Genomic DNA, 25,633 nt, shown 5'->3' on the forward strand with positions numbered 1-25,633 from the left:
TCAGCCCTTTTGCTCAAAAGGGTTTCTTTAAGTGCCTGCATGGTAGCACGGTGACACTAATACAGTGCTCGGGAACTTTATTTGGAAAGAGGAATTTTCACTCAGAGTGTAGCATTGTGTATTCCCACAGCCAGTGCTGAAAAGACAAGTCTGTGAATGGGGCCCCCACAGCCCAGAAGTGATAGAACGGCTTTCATCTTGTGACTGCTGAGAGAGAGGTATTAATCTAATGAGCAGAAAGGCTGATCCAGCACTCAAGGTGGAGGTGTGAGACACAGAGATTACAGGCTCAACACCCTGCCCCATCTCAAGCTTTGCTGGAGACCTTTGGCAAGTTGTTTAGGGTAGAATTATTGGTCAAAGTGATTTAGTAGCCCACTGTTTATGACAGTTTCATCAGTGATATTGGTACGGTAACATAAGCATTACAGCAATGTGGACAAAAGGCAGTATGATCTTTTTATTTCTTTTCCTTTTTCCTTAACAATAAAAAATAAGCTACATCTATTACGTTTTAATAAATGTTAATTAGAAATGCAAAAACACGTCTCTGAAGATGTTTTCTCCTCCTTTAAGTGAGAGCAGCTCTTCCCCGTTTAACCAATAGATTAGGGGTAAACATTGTAAGATTCAATAAAGTGTTTGAATGCTAGTCTACAGATGCACAAATGCCAGAAAACACTGCATTCCCAGTGATGTCAGATACAACTGTTAAAATACATCACATTGCTGTAATATCCCAACTCATGAAAGAGGCTCTTACTGAGAATATTTCAGATTTTCAGAACAAACTCTTTCACACCAACTTCTATATCTTAAAAGAAAGGCCTCAGCTCTGTTACACCACAGCCTGACAGACATGAGATTGGCTTTCTAGGCAAGAGAACAGCCAGCCATAGCCAAAAGTCACATGTATGAGAGACCAATGTCTCTGACTTGACTCTTTTCTGAAAGATCCCTTTCTGAATTCTATTAGCACTTCAAAAACACTAAATAAGAACAATCAGCTTTGCCATTTAGCTAACTTGTACCTAGTGTCCATTTTTCTGAGCATTCAAATTGTTCTATGAGAAATGTTGAACAACTATTAACAACAATTAAATGTTAACTGATTTCAGGGACTGAGAGTTTTTATGATACGAGTGTAGCCAGAAAGTGATTTAAAATAATAATAATAATAATAATAATAAGTAGCTCAGAACAGTTCTCATAAGGAAGATTGCCACAGAAGATTAAGGTTTTTTTTTTTGTGTGTAACAATGCATTTCCTATCGCATGGCATTATGTTTCAAAGTTTCATCTATTTTTTATTATAAATAAATGCTATCAGTTTCCAAATAGATTTATGATCTTCATGCTCACTTACCTCTGAGTCTGAAGTATTTCAGGTGGTTGGCAATAGCCTGTTCAATAGATTCATCGGGGCAGATCTTAACTCCACTGGGAAACAGAATGGACCGCTTCCTTCTAAAGAGCAAATGCTTGTTGACCTGTTCAGCCTCCACGATGCCATTAAGCTTTTTCAACTCAGGAGGCAGAGAAGGGCTTGCTAACTGCCAGACACTGAGCTGAGGAGTTGGTGAAGCTTGTTTTCCATCTTTAAGTTGTTTTTTTTCTGCTGTAAAATTGAAAACACATACAAATTTCTCAGATGCAATCATACGTATTTTAATGCCGTTGCTCTGATCTCTGATGGACATAACTGTTTTTTCTGTTAACAAGCTATCCATATGACCATACTATTATAAACAAACTTCACCTCTTTTACAGCATCCCATCAAATGATAACAAGCCCTAGCCCTGTGAATGCCAATGTTTTGTGTTTAATTTCCCTTTTGTGATTTGGCTGAAGTCAGCGGTACTATACTTGTCAATAAGCATGTGCTGGAAAGTTTCAGGGCAAGGAATGGAAGACATAACTAATTAACGAAGAAGCCTCCTTATTCCAAAAATTCTTTCCACATTTATAACGTATGCATTAAGAAAGGTACCTGAACTGACAGCAAGCAAGTTCACCTTCTATCATCATTCGACAGGTGCCTACTTGACTGGAGGGGAGGGAGTGGGGGAGGAAAAAAGGGCTTTAGCTTTTTGGCTTTTTTACAATTTCCTCTCACGTGAGTTGTTCCACATCACTCCAGAGGAAATTTTACAGCTGAGGGGAGAATGTGTCTATTTAGTTTTAGTCTGACCATCTAATTCTCTAACCTCCACAGACAGCTGATCTGAAATGAGTGAATTCAACCTTTCTGCTTCCACTGTTTCCTCAGAAAACAACTGAAAAAGAATCAAAACTAATAATTAATTACAGAAAGAACAGTAGTGAGTGTACGGCATTTTTCACCCTACAGATTATGACTTCATTCTGCAACTTCAAAGTCAATAGCACCTTTGACTTTGATGACCAAAATATGATGATTACTTTGATGCTAAATTAATAATCAGCTCTAAAGCAGAAGGTCACCACCAGATGGTATGTTGGAGGAAGAAGGGAACATCAAACAAGGTCACTAAGGCAAAACTCCAATCTTTACCCAAACTGACACATCTTCATTGTCCATGTAGAGGAGACAGAAGTTTTTGGTTGGTTGGTTGGTTGAATACAAAATTACCAAAGAAAAAAGCACCAAATAGCAAACTCGCTTATCATTATTAAAGTCTCTCAAAGTTGGGAAAACCTGCATCCTGTACCTACATTCTGCTCTGAAAACAACAGTCATCTCTTTTGGAAATCACTCTAAGAACTCCGTATCTACATTGGTGTCAGCACAGATTTGAACAAATGTTTTTCTGTATTAGCCTCCTTCAGTTCAATTAAGAGAGAGACATTTTTATTTCTATACATTGTTATAATAGGTAGAACCTTGAAAACAAGAATATAAAGAAGATTCCTGCATTACCTGCAACTGCTTGAAGATCTCCTTTAATCATTCCCAAAACCGAGAGGAAGAGAGAGATTTTCAAAAGGAAGGCAAACATACTTATTTGTGTCCGAAAACCAATAGGCAAGGATGAAAATAAAATCCCTTTTAGCAAAAGAGCTGTTGTCTTTAACGTCTCCTTGAAACAACCAAGAGCATGGCCCTTCTTGAAAATGTCTTGATGTCACGTAAAGTTAGTTATCTTTGGAAAAAACACTAGGTAAAAAAAGAAGACATCCTGGGAATGATCTTTTCAAGGAGAGTATTTCACTTCAGTGAAGAAACAAGGAAAGGTGATAGAAGTAAATGCCTTGGAGCTAGCAGATGGACTGAGACAATTTTTTAATTTTAATCTGGCCAGCTAAGCTCTTTACCAGAGCTTGTCATACCATTAACACACAGTCCAAACAAGGACAGCACCTTTCACACTTAATTAACCATGTTTTTTCCTTGGCCCTTCAATTTCTGTCCATTTTAAAAATCCAGCTGACCACAAAACATCAATGTGAGCACACTACTCTCCAGCAGGTCTCAGTATGCTTTATCTTTTGCTTGTACAATTATATGTCTCTAAAAATGCAGCAACTTGCTTTAGCAATGATGCATATGTGGGTAAGACTGAAGCAATCTTTCCGTAGCTTTCTGCTGGTGACAGAGGTAACACAGCCCTGCTGCCTGAGTCTGTGCTAAAGCAGGAAATCTTGTGCTGCGACCCCATTGTTTTTTGCATCCCACGGCATCTGCTTTCCCCAGGATAAAATCAGGGCAAATCGCGACTCTTTCATTTCTGTTCAGCTATAATCCAAGAGGAGCATTAAGAGCAGATTTGTGCTGATACCTGAAGAGACAATCAGTTAAGAAGAGCTGCAGAAAGGACACAGGGTGTAGGAAAGCTGCAGCACTCTCAGCTCCCTCCTGTCCAGGCATCAGCTCCTTGTGGAAACGTGTACAGAGGCCAACCCGCAATGGCAGACAGCATTCAGACCACTACAAAAAACATGTCAGGGCTGCCTCCTGGGTGGCATTACCTGGAACTTGCTGGTTACTGCATTCAGATATATCTAAGCTAACAGCTGGTTTGACTGAGGTGACTTTTGAGCAGTGGTTTTGCATAAATATTTCAAAGGTGTATTTCCAAGGCTTCCCAGATGATGGTCTGCCAAACGTTAGTGCAGGTATAGAGTGCTGACTCCTCTGTTCTGGCTGCTCTGCTGAACTCTTAACGATTCGGGTAGCACTGATAATCCCTGACATTACAAACAGGACGCTCACAGGAATCAAAGAAAACCACCCTTTTAGACTCTGTCTTCTGACATCTAACAGACTTTGGCTGATGTTTTCAATACCAAAAAAAAATGCTTTTCCTTTTTTCCACAAAACTAGTAAACTACACTTTATATTAAACCACTGAGCTGTTCTGACACCCTCAAACAGTTTTCGTAGAATCAGACATTTCAGATGTATCGAACCAGCACTCTTCACCCTGGCTGGCTCTGTTAAGCTAGCTACACAACTGGCAGCAGCAGTACACGCACACTACACCACACTGAAACTGTAAATTGAACAGTCCTATGAGGCGAGGCACAGAACAACCCTGCTTTCCTGCCCATAAACCGTTTCCAAGTCCTGCTGAGCACCTCTAGGTAAAGAGAGCAACTTTTGAGGCTAGTTTGGGTACCTGAATTACAATGTAGGATACAGCAACACGCACCGGCCTTTTTTTAATCCTCTGCAGATATGGGTGCTTTCAATGTCATGACTGCCATTGTTTCCATTACATTGCTGGGAAAATGCAAATGATCAAGACTAGAATTACTTTACATATTTACAAAGGCAAAGGCTAACTCACCTCAAAAAAAGCATAACTAATCCATTTGGAGAAAATTCTCAGAATGCATGAGCTTGAGTAAGAGCATGAAAACCAGTACAAATTTTTCCTGGAGAGTTCTCATATTTAGCATTGCTGGCTTTTTCAACAACAAAGTACTCAAATGCAGTCAGAACTTGGATAGCGTAAAAACTACATGCTTTATCTCTCTGTCAAAATATAATAGCTTTCCATGGTACAGCTATGTCAGCTTCTGCGTGACAAAAAATTCTAAACATTTAAATTCTTTTATTTTTTTTGGTATTAGTTCAAGGTATCAATTTTACATTCAATGCTGTTTTCAGCACTGAAATTTGAATTTGCAACAGTTACAAATCTCCTTCTAAGCCTTATGACAGCAAAATGCATAGCTAAAAAGTCATAACCATCATTTAAAATTTTTTAAAATAAGCAAAACAACTCCTGGAATCAATTTTCCAAGTAACCCTCAAAAATGAATCCTCCCTTGATTTGGCTAAAATCTTTTCAGTAATATCTTGCATAAGAATATCCTTAATTCTTCATTTCCATCAGCCAGATTGCATCTGTTCAAAAGTATTCAGGAAAAGTATATTCTTGCTGGTAAAAAGAGGGGTAAGTAAAGAGCAAGGTCATGTCAGCACCTCTAATAATAAAAAGCCAATTTTCTGACACTTTATATTTCTTAAAAGGATATAATAGCAGATGTGATTATCCAATCCATAGTTCTTTACAAGGGAACAGTCCTGAAATTCTGCTGTAATGTAGATAGTTTAAATTCTACTGTTTTTCAAATACAGTTTATACAGAAAGTTAAATCCACCAATCTGTAGCTAAATAATGCAATATAAAGGTATACCTTAACAAAATACTTCTAATAAAGAGTCGCATGATGGCTTAAAAGCTCCCTGTTTCAGGAAAACAGCGTAACACCAAGATTACAAATTGTCTCCTGCGCCTGCACTACAGCAACTGACTTCATGGTATTTGACAGGATTCACCAACAAAATTCCTGATCAGTTTAGCTGAGACAATGAGGTTAGACTAAGTCTTTTCACTCATTAGGTTTCTGTGCTTACTGCTGCCAAGCACTTCTCCATGACCGCCTTTTGCTTGTGTCCCTGGTAGCAGGAGCTCTCTGGTGAACCATGTCCCAAGAAAAAGCAAGGCCAGAGGCTGCTTAGCCTTCCAACTGAGCCTATCAGCCCAGCACAGCTCGTCATACTGCTACCTCTTCCATCATCTAGTATTGTAAAGCATTTGGACCAGAAAAATCAGGAAGTGAGGTCAACCAAATTAATCTAACACTTCATTATTTACTCTGTCAATAATATACAATGGAAACTTATTCCTAGCATTCCTCCTTTTCTGAAACAGATGAACACATCTTACTTTATTCGATAGTCAATGATGATCCCCGTGCCTGTGCTTCATCTTTGGTGTTTCCCAATTCAATCTTGCTGGACAGATCTATTGCTGTTGGTCTTGGTTTTATTTGACGTCAACAGAAGTATTTCCCACTCTTTTGAGATCTTCCATGTCTCATTCTACAATTCTTGCTTTTAAATCTAGAAACCTATGAGTACTTTTTTTTTTTTTTTTTTTTTTTGAAGAGGAGTTGCCAGAGGAAATATACAATTCTGTCACAACCGAGTGTTGCCACTGTAACTTTTGAGTCTTCATAATTTTGTAAGGTATAGTACTTACTGAGTACCGCAACCTCATTTCAGGGTCAAATCCCAGGAGGGGAGTCCCAGAAAGGAGAGAGAGAGATTGCTGTGAATCTATGCCTGCCAGTTGACAGATACGTTTTTAAGTACACTCACATTTTAATGATTCAGTCTTCCAATGCTTGATGAAAAACAGTGGTTTTTTTTTGTATATATTTTTTTCCTGGAAGATTTATTTCCTACAAATTACTTCTCTTCAGCCTTGTTTCTTGTGTCACACTTGCCAACAGTACCCTAAATCAAACTCCATGACTCAGATCTCTTTATGGAAGCCAGTTTCAGGTCCCACACAGCCAGCTTGTGGCAGTTTCTTTTAACTACGTTTAACATTTCATGAGTACAATTGAAAACAAATTGCAAAGTGTACGTTAAAGAGCCCTACAAAGATTGGTTTGCTTTTAAGTATCACACCACTCTACCATTTCAGTTAAACAGGGATTGATAAAGGAAATGGAGACACATAAGATGTGCACAAAGAGCCCTGAGTCTGTCCAGTACTCTACATAAAAGAGCACTGCTAGAAGGTATCTCGAGAGAGTTCTGGCAATTAAAAAGAAACAGAGAAACAAACAAAAAAAAAATCACAAGCAAACAAACAAACACCAAAGGTACATGGAGTATAACTTGTCACAAACACTTCTAGTATTCACCACATTAACTGTTAAATGCTTATGACTGGAACAAGGTGGGTTGAGGCTGTTGGATCCAGGCATTTCTCCAGTTTCTCCAGTTCAGGCTGTCAATACTGTTAAGCCCAACTACAGAAAACTGTATGTCTGACAAGCCAAAAAGCAGACTTGCTTGCCACAGATGCTGTGAACTAGCTGTGTGCCTTTTTAAGGGCTACAGAACAAATAAACACTTTCAAACAAATTTGAACTAAGAGACATACTAAGTACATACCTTAAACGCAGTAAGATGGACTATCTTATGCTTAGCTCACCAGTTATTTGTGGCAGAAGGGAAAAGAATGCTTGACAATCATGTTCAGCAACTTCTGGAGATTTTAATATCAAATGCATTGGCATTCGCATAGCACATATCTAACATCAATCTTCAAAGGTAATCCTTTACTGTTACAAAATCAATTTAGAAAAGTTTATACATAACTTTTGTTTTTCAATATCTATAAACCAGTCAATCTAAAAGAACAAATATTGCTTTATGATATAAACTAATTATATAATAAGAAAAATCCAAGTATTTGTAGTAAAGGGAACATTGAATATATTAATCAATTGAAAAGGTGTAGAGAAAGGGTACACATTTCTGCATTTTGTCATTTATCTCTTATAATAAATACAAAGATTACCCATGTACGTAATAGTGGTGATGAGATTTATGGGATCAAAGTCACAAAAACTCTGTGATGAGAGGGACAGATATTGGTGAAGGGTAGTGATAAGGATACAGAATTAAAGCAAAAACAAAGTCAAAAACACAAGGTAATTACATTAGGCTGCCCACAGTTATACATAAAGTAACTGCACTCAGCAAATTAGGTTTAAAAATTGTCTCTATTCTCCAGAAATCATGTTTCCTGGTTTGAGAAACAATGTTGGTTTTTGTTGTTTTGTTTTGGTTTTTGTTTGTTTTGTTTTTGTTGTTGTTTGTTTTTATGACAGTACAGAACCTGAAATAATGACTGGATTTTCCAAATGCTAGGTATCAGAGTTGCTGTGAGGGAAGGGGCCCTGAGAATTCTGTGATACTATAAAACTGTCCACACCTTTGAGTTGCCCTAAATTTCTATTTTTACTCTCTAGCCTACCTCCAGCTTTAACATATCTGGTTTTGCAGATATGCTTACGACACAAGCTGGTTTGGGTGGTTCTCTGCAACATGGTTCTTCTAAAGGTTACTATGACACAAAGTTACTTACAGTGAGGAATAGGAGAAAGCATCCTCTTTAAACAGCCACCTTCTATCGTGTAGTAACTACAGAAAAAAATTGTGCACATATCAAAACGTTATTAAAGTTTTCCATGGTCATTGTCCAAGAAAAACTACATGAAACTACATAAGTCTATATTTAGACCATGATAAACTTGTGCTAGTTTATCAAATCAAGTCCTGAGTTCAAACACTTGAACATTTGGACATCTTTACTCAATTCTCCTGAGCAAAGTATAAACCTTGTTTGTCTAATATATAAATGTAATGTCTTCAAGGCATTATATATAATAATAATGTCCTTTCTAAATAAAAACAGGCTTTCATTAAAATATCTCAAACTTATTGAGCCACAATCTACTTGCCTTTTTAATGCAAATGCCTTAATATTCACAGGAATAATTCCCAAAAATAAGGCAAAGAGGAGTAAAAACTATTGCCTACATATATTGTACCAGCATGTACTTTGAGAGCAAGATTTCTAAAATTTGACATGAAAAAAAAAATCACAGAAGAGTCTACTTCTGACTTTAAAAGATTTCAAATCTCACTCTCAAGCAAATGTCTTCAACTCACTGAAATAAATTTTTATGTTGAAAATTCTAGGGAAGAAAAAAAAATCAAAACCCAGCAGTCTCAAAACTCAGCAGAATATTCTGAAACATGCAGACTATTTCTGTATGTAATCAGAAACCAAACTAAAAGAAATACATCTCTAAAAAGAGTCAATATTAGTTACCTAAATTAAAACAATACATAGTATTCATTCTATCTGTATGAACTGCAAAGTAGAGACACAGTACAATAGGGTCAAAATCCTGTCTTCAGGCCTGACTCCAACATGCTCATCCAGCTCTGTTTACGTAGAATTACAAAGAACAGGCTCCAAAAGATCAAAGTATTTTTACATCTTTGTGGCACATATCTGTACATATTTTCATACTCCAAGTAAAAAAATCAGTTAACTTACATGTATTAGCTTTAACTTACATATTTACACTTATCTACAACATTCTCTTTTCACCCCACAACTGCATCCAAATTAAAATAATTATTTAAATAAATATACAACAAACAAACAAAATACTTCTTGTGGTAATTTTTTTTCTTCCTTGCATGGGAGAAAGAGCCCAAATGCTACTAAGCAGAGTTCCAGTTACTTCATACAGCAACATCTTTGCCAGGTGAATCAAATCTGGCTGATTCGATTTATTAGCTACTGCTGCCACTGTGCTGTTGAAAGTGCAGTTGCAAGATCAGGTCTCGGATTTCTTCTCTTTTGCTTCTGATCAGCTGACGATGAAACCACTTCTCCAGGTGCACTGGCTGTTCAAAGTTAACTATGGGATTCTAGTAACAAAAAAAAAGATAAATATTTACAGCTTGAATTTCCTAGAGTGACCTTCAAAAAGATTTTCAAACCCTTCCATTACTGCTGAGACCAAGCATGCACAAACAAGTTACCGTGAGACATAGTATCAGAGCTCAAAGCTAAACGCTGGTTCCTCCATGGTAATCATATACATACAAACTACAAGCTACTCACGGTAAACACAAAACACAATTTCTCTTAAAGATACTTCAGTATAAGCTCATATTCAAGGCCGATTCCAAGTACTCTGATATAACTGGACACGCTCTTGAGATTTAACATGGGACGTGCACTTCAGGCACAAGATGGGTGCGATCACACTATTGGGAAGGGTCAAGCATAGAGCAGCCAAGCAAGAAGAGGTTCTGTGGCCTCACACATGTTTTTTATTGTCATGAGCTGGTCTATCTGATAGAATAGAACAAAGAAGCAAGAACATTGCTAGCAGGTCTAGCAGGCCATGAGAGGGGAAAATTTGGAACAAAAGAGGATAGCAAATTTAAATGGATGGAAGAGGTTGTTAGCTCTGGCAATAAGACTGCAATACCACATCTCAATTGCCAAAGTCACTTTTTTTAGCTCCTCTTTCCCTTGTCATTCTTTTACCATGCTTATATTTCACCTTCTCCTTCTTGTGAATAAAGTATACAATAAAATGAAAAAAAAAGGTGAGAAACCACATCATGATTTGTGGTCTATAAGCCATGTTTAGAACAAATTAAAACCACCTGGCCTTGCTTCTGCAATGAGAATACAGCCACGCTGTCAGAGAATGGGAAGCACAGAAGCTTTAGTAAAAATAAAAAATTGTCTTCTACCTACACAATAGCTCAACCACTCTGTCAAAGAATCACTGAATGGATGAGGCTGGAAGTGACTTCTGGAGGTCATCTGGTTCAGACTCCCTGTTCAAGAAGGGCCAGCTAGAGCACGTTGCCCAGGACCTCTCTAAAATGAAGAACCATGCACGTGACAGATGGACAGCTCAGGGGGTAAGGAATTGGCAGGCTGGTCGCACTCCAAGACTCACAGGCAATGGCTCCATGTCCAGGTGGAGACCAGTGATGAGCGGTGTTCCTCAGGGGTTGGTTTGGGACAGGCGCTGTTTAACACCTTTGTCAATGACATGGAGAGAGGGACTGAGCGCACCCTCAGCAAGTCTGGTGATGACACCGAGCTGTGTGGTGCACTCAACATGCTGGAGGGAAGGGATGCCATCCCGTGGGGCCTGGACAGGCCTGAGAGGTGGGCCTGGAAGAACCTCATGATGTTCAGCAAGGCCAAGTGCAAGATCCTACACCCGGACTGAGGTAATCCTAAGCACAGATATAGGCAGGGTGACGAGTGGATAGAGAACAGACCCATGGAGGAAGACTTGGACTACTGGTGGATGAAAAGCTCAATGTGAGCCAGCAACGCGTGCCTGCAGCCCAGAAAGCCAACCATACCCTAGGCTGCATCAAAAGCAGCACAGCCAGCAGGGCAAGGGAGGTGATTGTCCCCCTCTGCTCTGCTCTCCTGAGACCCCACCTGGAGTTCTGTGTTCAGATCTGGGACCCCCAGCATAAGAAAGAGATAGACCTGTTGGAGCGGGTCCAGAGGAGGGCCATGAAGATGATCAGAGGGCTGGAGCACCTCTCCTGGGAAGACAGGCCGGGGGAGTTGAAGTTAATTAGCCTAGAGAAGAAGAGGCTCTGGGTAGACCTTAAGTAGCCTTCCAGTACTTAAAGGGGGCCTGCAGAAAAGCTGGGGAGGGACTCTCTCAGGGAGCGTAATGGTAGGACAAGGGGTAACAGTTTTAAACTAAAAGAGGGTTGGGTTTAGATTAGGTATACATTAGGAAGAAACTTTTCATGTGAATGAGTGATGAGGCACTGGAACAGTTTGCCCAGAGAAGTTGTGGATGCCCTATCCCTGGATGTATTCAAGGCTTGGCTGGATTGGACTTTGGGCAACCTGATCTAGTGGGAAGTGTTCCTGCCCATGGAGAGGGGAGGGATGGAACTGGATGATCTTTAAGGTCCCTTCCAACCCAAACCATTCTGTGATTCTGTGACCGTATCAAGATGGTTTCTGAATGTTTCCTCTGGACAACCTGTGCCCGTGCTTGGTCACTCTCACAGTAAAAAAAACTGCTTCCTGATGTTCAGAGGGAACCTCCTGTACTCCAGGTTGTGTCCACTGCCTCTTGTCCCAACACCGGCTACCACTGAAAAAGGAGCCTGGCTCCACTCTCTTTACACCCTCCCTTCAGATATTTGTATGTATCAATAATATGCCCCAAGTCTTCTCTTCTCCATGCTGAACACTCCCAGCTCTCTCATTACAGCATTCCAGTCACACGAGCTATCCCACCGTGTCCCCATCACCCCAACAATATCGTAGCCCTGCACACGGATCTGTAATTCTTCATATTTATTCCCCACGCTGCATGAATTGATGTAGAGGCACTTTGGTAAGGCAACCTTTTCTACTGCAGAAGAAAATCTGTCCGTTGGCCAATGCCTCACGCCAGGCTTTCCATGCACAGAACTCTCAGACAGAATGTGGACCACAGATATAAGCATTAAGACAAGGTCAGCCTTTCCAAGGACAGAGCAAGAGGGCAGTGAACTTATCAGAGGGAGGAAGAGTTGGGGAAATTCTAAAGACAATGTCTGAAGCCCAGTGGCTGCAGATATTTAAGGGTACATGCTGAACAGGAAAGAGAGGTTCCCTTATCTCTGTGCATTCTCTCTTAAGGATCCCACCTCCTCTTTGCAGAAGCAGTTGCCTGCACAGAGACACTCAAAGGCAAATGGAAAAGCTGAACAAAGTTCAAGAGGCTACACGAGGAGCTGCACAGGAAATATGTCTTTGTACCACCTGTAGGCCAGAAACGTGTAAACTATGTAGGATCCAAATACATCCATATAGTTACAGATCTTAAATGTTCCAATGTAAATGCAGTATTAAACCACAGGGTCAGAAAAGCCTAACTAAGGAACACAGAGGAGAAATTGTGTGTGCTCCAGATACAAAGACACCCTGCTACTACATGAAGAATGGGTTTTATCTTTTCCTCACATGCCTTTGACAATTTTAGAGGCCGAGCATCATGTTTTCTATCTGAGTATTACCCTAAGAAATAGAGGATTGAGGTAATTTTGGGGAAAAGGGAAGGTAGCTTCCATTAGTACCTGGAAAAAGCTTTCCACATATTGCAGCAGATACACCCCACAATCACTACTGTTATCTTGTTTAGGCACTTGGGGACAGAAGTCTATCATTGTTGATTTACTGAATTCCCGATGTGTTTTTCGTTTAGCTTCCCATTCCACTTCAAGGTACCTATTAAAAAAAAAAAAAAAAAAAAAAAGACTAAGTTCAATGTATTTTGGGATACTTCTCCATACTGTTCTGGAGCTGGACAAATGCTAAAATAGCTTTAATCATTTTGTTTCACAGAGTCTGACAAAGAAATTCACACAAAAACCAACAAAATTTCCACTACTTAATATTCTGTCACACTCAGATGCAGCTTTACCACATAACAATACAATAAACAAAGTGGAAAAGATGTGTGAATTATTTAAAATAATAAAAAAGTCATTTGCACTGAGTTTTTTCAAGCTTATAGGATACTACGATGTTTTAAAAACTGAGCTTAAGGAAGAACTTAAGTAACCTTTCCTGGCTATCACCCAGATTTTTCTTGGGATCATCCTAAGAGGCCAACAATATTTTTCTACCCTAAAAAAAATAGAATTCAGAAAATTTAGAAGACCATTAAAAATTTAGAATTCACCTTTAATCCCAGAATACTGATGGAGTTAGCAGATGTTATAACAGGACCTCTCTCAATTACCTGCCGAAGGTCCTGGGAGTCTGGGGAGGTTCTGTCAGACTGTAAACTAGCCAATGTCATCCCAGTTTACAAGAAGTGCACAAGAAAAGACCCTCGAAATCACAGACCTCTTAGTTTAACTTTAATACCTGGAAAAATTATGGAGATTATCCTGGTTAACACTGAAATGCACTTAAAGGATAACGCAATCATCAGGCACAGCCAACGCAGGTTCGCAAAAGAAAAGTTCTGTCTCACTGATTTGATATCCTTCCATGATAAGACCACCCACTTAGTGGACAAAGGGAAAGCATTGGAGGTATTTTTCTGGATTTTACTAAGGCTTGTGATACTGCCATCTCACAGTATCCTTCTGCACAAATGGTCCAACTATGAGATGTGCAAGTACATGCTACACTGGACGATGAACTGGCTCACTTGTAGGCCTCAAAGATGCATAGTGAATGGGGCTGCACCTGGCTGGCAGCTGATCACCAGTGGTGTTCCCCAGGGCTCAATTCTAGGGCTGTTTTCCACATTTTTATCAGTGATCTGCGTGCAGGAGTGGCAAGTTTGCCAATGATACTAAACTGGGAGTTGCCGTTCTGGAGCGAGGAGAGGCCTTGCAAGAGGGATCTGGATAGACTGGACTATTGGGCAATCATCAACAGCATGAAGTTCTTGAAAGGTAAATGCCAGATGCTGCACCTGGGACAGAGTAATGCCAGACACATGTAGAGACTGGGAAACGAGTGGCAGGAGAGCAGTTGTGCACAGAGGGACCTGGGGGTGCTGGCTGACAGGGGGCTCAGTATGAGCCAACAGGGTACCCCAGCAGCCAAGGTAAACTACAGGTAACAACAGCCAGGGTAAACTACATTTTGGGATGCATTCAACACAGCATGGCTAGCTGGTGAATAAAGGTGATTATCCCGCTGTATTTAGCATTGGTATGGCATCTTAAAAACACCTTCCATTGCTGAACTGGAGGGGAAAAACCTACTTTTAATTATTATTTATTTCCAATTTCAAAAAGACCGTTTGCTTTACAATTTTTGCATTATATCTAGGGTTGTAGAACAAAGACAGGTTTCTGTGACAAATCTCTGTAATGCTGTTATAATATTGTTGTGGCTGTTCATGCTCTTTTAGTGACAGAAATATACATCTTTGTAGAGGAAAGCATTCTGAACACAGAAATACGACCAGCATCTCTTTCTCATAAATAGAAACTGTAGTTACTTACTCTCTCAAAACCTGAACTGTGTTCTGCACGGAACCAGCTTTCAAAGAATCTAAGATCAGTATACAAGGCCTGTAAACAATGACAAAAAAATTAGTCTTTCACTAGCAACACAAAGATTTTCTTTGAATACGGCTTAACAAGAGCATTATTAGCTGAACAAACCCACAAAAAAAAAAAAACAACAACAACAAAAATAAACCAGACAAGTCCCTACATTTGTAGCTGTATGACAAATAGCTGAATCAATCACTGCAGAATTTCTTAATAAACCCTTTAATATTACAATAATACTATGAAAACTGAAACATACCTTTTACAGATTTGCCTTTTGGAACTACTCAGGGAGATCTGGGAGAAGAGAAAATAAAATTAACTTTACAAAATTACAAGTATAAACCCTTTACAGATTTAAAGGTAAAGCCAGAAAGACTCATGTTTCAGAGAGAGACACTTAACAGAAATGATGTTTTTTAAACTTTTAAAAAGTGCCTTGCACATGCTGCAGACCATGCAAGTAACAACAGCTGCTGCAAGAAGGATAATGCAAAATCATTGGTCAAGTCTCAGAGCCTTCAGAAACAGAGTAATACATCTCCTCTGTCAAGACAGCAAGGCACTTACTTTAGAAATACCTGAATCCAGGACAGAGGCAGACGCAGCAATTTCATTGCCACCTAGTACAAAAGAACAAATCTAGTAAGTCCTAAGAAAAGATTTCCTATCTGAAATATTTTCATTTTCAAATTCATGATTATTAGCATTCAAAAAGCATAATAAAATATAAATGAATTTTGCATCCCTTCTGAATGTTTGAATAGCAGAGTTACTGTGGGCACTCCTTCCTGATAAAATTCTTAGCAAAACCAAGGAACTTTCCACTCACGATGGGATCTGAGCCACTGCTTTACCTGTCCTTTCCATTATTTTCCACAGTTGCAGGCTAAAAGAATGCAGTGCAGTTCTTGCTATGCATGGTAATACAAAAACGTATTACGTCTATCTTAACATGAAAGATTGTGAAATATATCTCTCCCTCAAGGATTAAGAAACTATTAGAACTGTATACAACTTAACACAGTTTTCTTCTAGGTTATCTACCTTTTGCGAATAAACTTCTGTTTGAGTCCATTTCTTCTTCTTCAGGAAAAGCCAACACTGAAGCAGTTACAGTGTTCTCATTCTCCTTCTCTGACTGAAGTGGAGATAGTTGAAGTGAATTCTGATGGGGACACTCCTCATATACAGCTTCTTCTAACCAAGGAAAACAGATAACTGCAATGTACCAATGAGACCTGCCCAGCAATGGGGAGAGGGGGAAAAATGTCAAAATTCTATAACATTTGGTTCTGAAAAGGCTACGAGAAGTTTTTATAAGATTGAGAGCTCATAGACAGCTGTTGGACAACACGTAACTGGTGTTGCAATGTTACTTCATGGCATCACACACAAATCCTCTCACTCCCTTTTTACTTTGCATTATGGCATAACTGCAAAAATTAATTCCTTCCACAGCAAATTGTAATTCCCTTATCACCCACCCCACTGTAAATAAAAGAAGGTAATAAAATAATCTGTGATAGTAATCTCAGCTGTGAGTATAGCTGAGGGTATGGCATGCCTCTAGCTTTATCTTTTTCTGCAGCTGTTTAACATATGCAACTCTCAATTACTATTCAGCTTTGCTGGAGCTTCCACATGCAGGACAGTTATTCAGCCAGGCCTAGGCACAGTACTCCTCCTGCTCCTTTTACCAATAACACCATGAGTTGCTGGGATTTCTTTATAGAAATATAACTTGCATGTGAATCATCGTAATGATATGTCATTTATTTTGAAATATATAAAAGTAACTTGCAGTAAAACTGAGAAAATGATGAGTAGATTACTGAAAATGATAATTAATAACTTTTGAAAATACTTCAAAATTACTCATTCCACACTTTGCTGTTACTTCTTCAAAATCTAATGTGCTCATTTCCAATTATCCAAGTCTCCAGCCATAAATCTTTAAATCATCACAATATTCAAATATTTTAGTCTTTAAATATCAGAAAAGATATCTAAAGCACAAAGACTTACTCCTCGTTCACAGGCACAAAGATATAATCTTTATTGAAGATGTTTATGTGGCGAGTCCATGTTCTAACTCTTTTGTGTCTTCTTTGTGCTGCTCTGCAGAAACCAAATGACAATTACTGTTCAGTTTTGTTCTTTTTAGCTAGATTGAGGTACATGGATTAACACTCCTACATATTCCCAATGCCTATATGCTTTTTCCATTTGTTCTTGACATTTCTCTGACAGAAAAAATGTACCAGCAGAATATTAAGCCCAAGTAACTAAACCCAAACGCAAAACCAGAATTTCCAAATGTATCTCCTGATCGAGAATGGCTACAGGCCTTGAAATACAGTGAATTAAGTGTCAGTCTAGTTCCATGAGAAGGCTATGGATAGTCTGGCCTTGTAAAAGGAATCAGACCAAGGCACAACAGCTTTCTTAACATGGACCATTTTGTCTCCACCCCAGAACATTCAGGGTCAGATGACAGGCACTTAAACTGATGGGAGACATTCAAAGAAGCACAACTTCTTTTATTTTTGAGACTTCTTTGAAAATACTTGAGAAGTCGCATTTTTTCTTTAACACAGCTTTCACCCAGCAATGACTGTGACACAGAAACAAGATGGCACCCCTCTTTCTGCAAGTGCCCTAGTTCACCAAAACAATGAAAAAAATGGGGACTTTATTAATAGAAAAAAGTCAGTTCAGGGATTAAAAAAAAAAAAAAAAAAAAAAAACTTTAACAAGCAGAGTGATGAAAACAATATGAAAACATTTGGCAGATGATCACTACAAGAAACTGCACTCTTAAACACCAGTGTTGAGAAGAAACTGCAAGCGTGCTAGGGACAGTCCCACCCCTTATACAGACTTAGCTGGAAGCACAAAGCAATACAGGGTTCTTAAGCTCTTATTGACAACTTTTTGTGAAACTGTACAACTCTGGCATGTTAAAGTGTAAAAAATCCCATATGTATACAGTTGATGTGCAAGAAAAATTTCTTAGTAAAATACTGGACAGTAATTTATTACTAATATGTAGCATGAATTATGTGGTAAATGTAAAAATATTTCTACATGTACAAGTTCTTAAAATTACATGGTACCTTGCAAAACTCTGAGTTTATAATAAAATGATCAAGATCCGTAAAGTCGCCTAAAGCGAAGACTCTCAAAGTTAGAGAAAGGCGGTAACACTTCTATTCCTACTCTGTATGAATTGCGTACAGATTTTCATGAAAAACACAAGAATGCTTAAATATGGAGCTACGATATTTAACTACTAGTCCTTTGGAGAACACTGATTACTGTTTTATGTGCTAATTTGGAGACAATCTTGTTGAACATCTGAATAACAGCAACAAATAGCTTACTTCTGGTCAGTATGCCATCTGAAATTAACTTACGAAACTTTGGGATCTCCCTCGGAGTTCTTTTCTGTCCTGGTCAGGCACTTATAGAAGAAGCTGCTAAATATGTGTGTACGTTCAGCAAGATGTTTTGGAGCCTTCTCCAACAGCAGGTATCTACCAAAGAAAAAAGAAGGAAATTGTTATATTCCTTTCTAGAAAGTATCACTACTGATAAAAACAAGAACAATTACTTTAAGGACTTAGCAAACTCAGATTACGCTTATTATCAGTTGTCTTCACAGCTGCTGAACGTGCCAAGCTTTTCTGTCTACTCTATTTTGAACAGGCAGATGGATGGATACCATGTAAAGCCCAAACAGCTACAAAGAATGCTTTTATCTCAGGTTTGTGCTCCAGTTTCAGCGCTGCTACATTTATTTTCAGAGTTATGTTTCAAGGCTTTTCAACTAAACCAGGATTAAAAATCTGGCCAAATACAAGCCTATGTAGTGTTATACTTCCACATTTTCAAAAAGCATAGAACAGCTTAGTAGTACAAATTGTCCATTTTACTTCTACAGGTTATGCATGTGAAAGTTGAGACATACATTCAGGGACTCACTTTTTATGATTTTACTGTTGACCATTTTACAATCAACATTATCCTGAATGTTTACTATGTAATCCTAGAAGGCCAAGCTCTCAAAATTTTAGTCACACTACACAAGGTGCCTCCAGCTTCACCTGATGGCTTATGTAACACTGTCATTTACCATACAGTTTGCAACAGGATGAAAACTGAGAATATGGGAAGAAGTCTAAGAAATTTTAAAAGCAGAGGGCTTTCTGCAATAATGGCATTAAATTCCTTATTCAAATCTCCTTTTTCTGGTAAGAAGGAGCTTTAGCTATTGCAAGGGTCACACTACGTGGTTTATTTTAGTTTAGAACAGAATATAGGAGGGCTTCGCTGTAAAACTGCAACAAAACACTCTGGTACACGTTTCCTTTCCATTCCTTTAGGCTAGAAGTTTTATCTGGCTTGTTACTAGCTATAGTTACTACTGCCATGCTGGATGCCGAGCTAAATTAAATTATTGCAGACAACCTTCAAAAAAGCCAGAATTCTGTTTGGGTTTAAGTCAGCACAAGGAAACTGGCCTACAGTGCCAGTTCTCGAGAAGTTACTTTCACAAGTAACTTAAGTAGGATGGCATGAAGCTGGTAAGGCAACCACAACTTCCTCAAGAAGTATTAGCTATGTTCCTTTCTGCAGGAGCCATGTATCAGAAGAATCCCTGAACTCTTGCAAAGAATAGCTGAGAATACTCAATTTCATGCAAACATAGTAAATAAACTACCTACTACAGACCCTCTGCTTCACTCAATTGCCTGATGAAAACTGCTCAGCACTTCCTGTTCTGTGAGGTCCCCATGCAGCCTTTTTTCTTCTCCAGCTTTTCTGTCCAGATTGTATCACAGCCCTTTTGAGGGCCAACGAGAATGAAATTGAAACAGATAAAACTGCTAAGGGTACACAAGAACTTTTAAAAAAGCAAAACTTACCACATCATAGTGTTTCTTTTTAAACTGTTATAGCATATTTAGTGACCGATATTTACAGTTACAGTTAAGTCCAGATCAAGTCTGAGGAAGAAGGGGACAATTAAGTCTCTGATTACTTACTTAAGATAGAAATCAATGATGACATCATTAAGAAACTCCCCATATTCTAAGCACTCTAGATCTTCTCTTGTGACTCCTAGTCCGCCTTTTGCAGGTGGGGGTGGATAAACAATCAGACTAGAAAACAAAAATCACATTATAACAGAAAAAAAAAAAAAAAGTTTTACTTGACACTTCCTAGTATGGCTGTTCTAAGTGGAAAATAATTTCTAGAAAACAAATGGTAGTTCTTAAAACCATTAACTACCTCAAAAGTCCTTCACCCAATAGTATGAGTGTTTATAAAAGTGTGTGTTTACACTGCACACCAAAACACTAGAATTTTGAGAAAGCTTTTAAAAAGGAAACTATTTTTCACCTTCACCTTTCTTTTCTTTTGCTAACAGTCATTTACAAGCGATTATACTAAATGAGAAGAAATACTAGGGGATATACTCTCAAAAGGTATGAATGAACAGTAATTTTCTATTCATTAAGACTCCAGTAAGGACTCCTCCATTCTCAAGCAAGAAACTTGGGTTTATGCACCATACAACATATGTACTATAAGTGGTTTGAAACTGCCCTAGTTACCTCAACACTTGCAAGTGTATAAAAACGGTACAGATTAACAACCATATTACTTAACTTAGATCACAAACTGAGCATTTGTGCTATTGCAGAAAAGCTCTTAAACAGAAACAAAAACAACTGGCAGCAAAAACAGTGAGAGCATAAGGCAAGAGTTCTTCAGAGTAATTTACTTAACTAGTATTTGCCATAGTAGAAGTATGTTAACTAACAGACTAGTGCATACAGAACTAGGCATGACAGCACTGTTACCATCCTGCTGCATTACACATTCATGTGCTCATTTTCGCATGTCTTTTGTTAACCAAGGGCCTGTAATATCTAGTGAACTGTATGACCAACTAGTTATACATAAATCAAATATGACAGAACAGTGAAAGAAAACATTTTTAGAGAAAAAAAAAAAAAAAAAAAAAGACAGCTTAAGTTAGCAGTTGTTCTGCTGCAATACGGACTTAGTGGACACTCACAGAGGTCACAGGGTCCCTACCCTCCCACTGATGCATCCATGATATGACCTTGCAGTCACAGTTCAGGTATGCTCTAACTTCTATAAGATTCTTTTTCTTTTCATCCTGTAACACCCATCTTGTTTGTTAACTATTAGGACTGAAACAGCAATAGTTACATTTACATTTAATGATATTTTAAATTTCTATAACAACTTCCATGCAACACTTTCAAATCAACTCGAACATGCCAGGGCTTTCATTCCATCAACTTTTTAAATCAGTTTGCCCTATCTTCATCTTTTCATTAAAATTAAATATACGTACTTCTTAACTGTTCCAGTTTCTCTTACTTCTTTCCATTCTTCATTCAGTGCAGAGGACAGAGAGATAGAATAGCAGCCACTACTCTGCTTATTTGCAAGGGCGTAACTGGGCCTGGCCACTTTTGGTTTTGATTTCTACCAGAAAAAAAAAAAAAAAAAAGCAATAATAAAAACCATAAAACAACTTGATATGTAACACAGAACACACAAAAATCAAGCCTGAAGCCCGCAGGACTACGCTGCGTCACTGAAGAGGAACCTTGCTGGAGAGTAGAAGTATAAATACGTAAATGAGCATTTAGATAATGTGCCAGTGCTCAGACAAAAAAAAAAATCTATGCCCCTTTAATATAGTGGCTGGTCTACATCTGTTTCTAACCACTCTCTTAAACTTTTTATATGGATTACTCAGCCAACGGAGGCAGAATTAGTTTTGGAGAAGCAACAGGGCCTAAAAGGGTGATGGAAGACAAATATCAAACTGCCTTACTAGGAGCTGTGTATTCTTGGAAGCTTTAAAAATCTAGTTAACAATTCACCTTGAAGATATATAAATTTGAACTGGAAGCAGAGCAGTTTTACTTTTAAGTTCCAAGTTTCCCACCCAGATTGATGCGTTGTCTCTGTGCTTTTTACTGATGAGAACAAACATATATAATATCTGAAGTGACAATGATGTGGGGTTGTGTTGAGAAATCTAACTATTCACAGCCCCAATTCTTTAGCAGCCTTAGGAATCATATAACATTTCAAGCTGCGAAGCCCCCATAAGGAAGCCTAGAGGTGTCTGGAATGAGTAAGACACACAGGTCCTCCATTGCTGCACCCATTCACTTCTGCCTCAACTGAAAAATGGCTCCATTGCTCCTAACTTGATTGACTCCTGGCTTGCTGCCCTGGAGACACCACAAGAGCAGGGAATCCCTACTGGTTCTAAGCTTACACAACTATAAGTTAACTGAAAGCTTCACTATTTTCCACTTACAGATGAGGTCTATACATTATTCCTTTGTGCATACAATCCAGCTCATCACAAATCCTGCCTCTTGTGAGAAATAACAAATATTATTATTTTTTTATGCCATGAATAAATAAACCTTATTTTCTGCACCCGACTGATCTAAAACTTACTGGAATATGTGAATACCAGCAAGTAGTGATTAACCAAGCAACAGCTACTCACTAACCTGAAATGCAGGCTCATGAGCATATGAGGTATTCTCTTTTGTCACACATTGCTTTAGTAGATCTTTACTGGAACTCATAAAAGAGCTTTCTTCAGGAGACAGGTCCTTAAACAAGGGTAAAGCTTGCTTCAAAGATAAAAATTCAGGGAGATCTGGTGCTCTGTTCTTCTTGCTTATGTCTGCAATTAATTCAGACAGCCTGACTTCTTCTTCTTCAGTGAGTGGTCGGGACAACTCAAGAAAAACAAATTCGCTAGATTTGGCTGGAAAAATGATAGAATGGATATTATTAACAATCAGGTTATGTGATAAATGCTTGCCTGCACACCCACAGATGAGCACGAGAGACAACAGCAGGAAGAGCCCAACCAACATCCTTGCTGGGCTCACCATAAGGCTATCAGCCCATCAAAGGCCCAGCTCCACAAGGCCAGAGGAACAGATAGCGGAGGTCAGGTCACTAGTGGGCCTCCACCCTGCTCAGAGGGGGAAACAGGATGAGACTGTTACTGGTGTCTGTGTTTGTATGAACACTCTGTGTCTGTCTGTAGTATGCACTTTCAGCTGTGTATATATGTGTTGTGTATGCAGGTATACCTGCTGGGACTACACCTTTAGCCTTGCTACAGACTGAACTGGGAGACATGGAGCTGCAGCAGCTTTCCCCCCTCAAGTTGTTTCATCTGGTGTGATATATTTTTCTCTAATATTAACACACTAAGAAAGCAGAACATAACTGTGGCAACCATTTACACGATCTATAAAACCACCACTGATCTGGGTCTACATTCATTTCAGAAGATTTACATTAGTGCATATTTAAAAGGCCTAAAACATTCAAGCATAGAAATTTAATAATTCCTGAAGGTTTCCACCAGAACAAAAATGTAATCAAGATATATAACCTAATACTAAGAAATGTCCCACAACTTCATACTTAGATACCACTCATTTCACTGGTAGCTGTGTCTATAGACACTACCAGTAACTTTGATAAACTCAGATCTAGAAAAGTTAAGGTAAATCACTGCTAAAACTTCACTCAGTGTCTCATGTCAAAGAACTCCTGCTCCTTAGGTAAAGTTAGCATTTTATCTTTATAGAGGTAGTGACTGTACAGGGTAGAAGTACTATTAAATTTCACAAAGGCAACTCTGACATCACAGTTTTGTTAGATGTCATTTTGTAATGACTTTGCTAGTGTAAAAACGTGGCGTGATTCAAACACTCCGAATAATCAAGCAGAAGTTATACCCAGTTCTTACAGAGCTTCACCCTCAAAAAAACAAATAGAGCTAATCTATAAGAACCTACATACTAACCATCCCATTTGGCATCTAGTCAAAATTTTCTCCAATAATAATCCAATTGCCTTAGCAGTCTTGTCAAAGAACCAAATCAACATTTATCTGCCATGCCATTCTTCTAGCATATACACTGCTTAAGAGTAAGGACACTTATCATATCCCATTTATTTTTGAGAGAGATACTTTTTACACAAGACTAGTTTTTAAAGGCCTTCACACACAAAATTGAACAACGTTACAAGATCTTTTATTTTATTTATTTATGTAGCAGTGATTTTGAATCACATTACACTGGGGTTTTTCTTCTAAGATGTCCCATTACGCTCATATTTGGAAAAGCAAAACTGACCAATTTTTGTCTTTAAAAAGCTATAGGTTTTCTTTAATATTCCAGAAATGCAACTGTAAAATAACCCAGTTATTGACATGACATGTGCTAGACCTTTTCATTGCGTTTAGGGAAACTGATTACTCACATGGTTTGCTGATAACACGCTTTCCTAATTGGGTTTCGATCTTTTCTACATAATCAGCAGACAACCAAAGGAAAATTATTGTTGAACAGCCACCATCACTTCTCCACATGCCAAACCTTCTCAAATCCAGGGTATCCACTGACAGCTTAATATTCTTATTAAGTGCCACTGTAGAAGATAGGATTTAAATGAACTTTCTTTCACAACCATAGATAATTGAAGTCATACACATCATAGTAATTACATACTAAGACCTAAGTACTATCAGAGTGCATTAAAACTGTACTCATATATTTTACTTCTAGTAAATGTGTTGAGAATTTAGTACTTAAATCACTTATATCAAACCAGGTAAAACAAAGATACCAAACAGTAACAGCAAAAGTTAAACATCTAAATGCAAGATTCTTCATGGAAGAGAAATCTTATTCTTGCTCAGAATAACCAGAATTAATACATACAAATTTAACAAATTTGCAAGTCATGAACTCCTATTTTCTTTTGGTCAATTCACCTTAGAAATGCTACGAGATATAGTAAACCATACATCACCTTTGGATAACAGACTGAATGCAAATCCATACTTATGTTCCTCTTGGCTTTAGTCAATCGATACATTTTTAATAAACCTTAGGGTCTAAAAACCCTAATCTGAAAAGAATTAATGTTTCACCTCAAAAACATGATTTGGTACATTAAATACAGTTCAGCACTTAATATATACAGGAGTATATATATACAAGCAAGGCCATTAAAACTAAAAGTTATCTTAAAAATGTAAAAACCTGCTGTTATTAATTATTACATTAGAGATACCAACACTTTCATTTATTGAAAAATGTGCATTTTAAAAGTGAATCAGTGTTTTTGTGAAAGTAAGATTATAAACTATTCACAATATGCTCAGTTGTACTCTAAAGATATGGTTAAGAGAAGGCTAAATAAAAAATTTTCTTACCTTGAAATGGTATCGTAATATACTTGGTCATAAACTGAAATAAGATTAAAAAGAATACAAATGAGTTTGCTTTTTACAAATTGTTTAAAACTAAGTAAGAATATTTTATTATCTCCACATCTTTCTTTGCTTATAGCCAAATGAACTGAAAACAGGCCTAATTTGAGACTTAACATTGTCTATTTCACCTAAAACAACACTCCTAAATATGTATTACAGAATCCAAATGACACTGAGAATAAGCAGGAAGTTAGAGTTGCCTACAGACTCCTTTAAAAAAAAAAAAAAAGATGAACACTTAGGCAAAAGGAACTTACTTTTAGGCACTCCATGATAAAGACTGTAACTGTGAGCTGCACTATTTAACTAATAAATACCATATAAACAGTCGACACTGCACAGCGACCTTGGTATTTATACTAAG

The 25,633-nt window shown here is 38.1% G+C and overlaps 2 protein-coding genes across 10 annotated transcripts in view; both read right to left on the reverse strand.

The window, feature by feature from the left end:
- Positions 1-1,745, reverse strand: part of IMPG2 (interphotoreceptor matrix proteoglycan 2) — a 52,882-nt gene extending 51,137 nt beyond the window's left edge. For all 3 annotated transcript variants that reach the window (XM_035315012.1, XM_035315013.1, XM_035315011.1), the window contains exon 1: positions 1,367-1,745. In XM_035315012.1, the coding sequence (XP_035170903.1) occupies positions 1,367-1,730 (364 nt within the window). In that variant the 5' untranslated portion in view covers positions 1,731-1,745. The remainder of the gene's footprint in view (positions 1-1,366) is intronic.
- Positions 1,746-7,483: 5,738 nt separating this feature from the next.
- SENP7 (SUMO specific peptidase 7) overlaps positions 7,484-25,633 on the reverse strand; it is a 41,067-nt gene continuing 22,917 nt past the window's right edge. For 6 of the 7 annotated variants that reach the window (XM_035315022.1, XM_035315019.1, XM_035315021.1 and 3 more), the window contains 13 exons: positions 25,210-25,243; positions 24,252-24,419; positions 22,469-22,731; positions 21,283-21,416; positions 19,937-20,053; positions 18,305-18,424; positions 16,914-17,006; positions 15,933-16,126; positions 15,456-15,508; positions 15,145-15,182; positions 14,835-14,903; positions 12,942-13,092; positions 7,484-9,740 (listed from right to left, as the gene is read on the reverse strand). In XM_035315022.1, the coding sequence (XP_035170913.1) occupies positions 9,603-9,740; positions 12,942-13,092; positions 14,835-14,903; positions 15,145-15,182; positions 15,456-15,508; positions 15,933-16,126; positions 16,914-17,006; positions 18,305-18,424; positions 19,937-20,053; positions 21,283-21,416; positions 22,469-22,731; positions 24,252-24,419; positions 25,210-25,243 (1,572 nt within the window). In that variant the 3' untranslated portion in view covers positions 7,484-9,602. Of the gene's footprint in view, positions 9,741-12,941; positions 13,093-14,834; positions 14,904-15,144; positions 15,183-15,455; positions 15,509-15,932; positions 16,127-16,913; positions 17,007-18,304; positions 18,425-19,936; positions 20,054-21,282; positions 21,417-22,468; positions 22,732-24,251; positions 24,420-25,209; positions 25,244-25,633 lie in introns of those variants that run through there. The other variant, XR_004747434.1, reaches the window with a different exon arrangement.

The sequence above is a fragment of the Oxyura jamaicensis genome, chromosome 1 (genome assembly GCF_011077185.1).
Source record: "Oxyura jamaicensis isolate SHBP4307 breed ruddy duck chromosome 1, BPBGC_Ojam_1.0, whole genome shotgun sequence".
Classification (NCBI taxonomy): Eukaryota; Metazoa; Chordata; class Aves; order Anseriformes; family Anatidae; genus Oxyura; species Oxyura jamaicensis.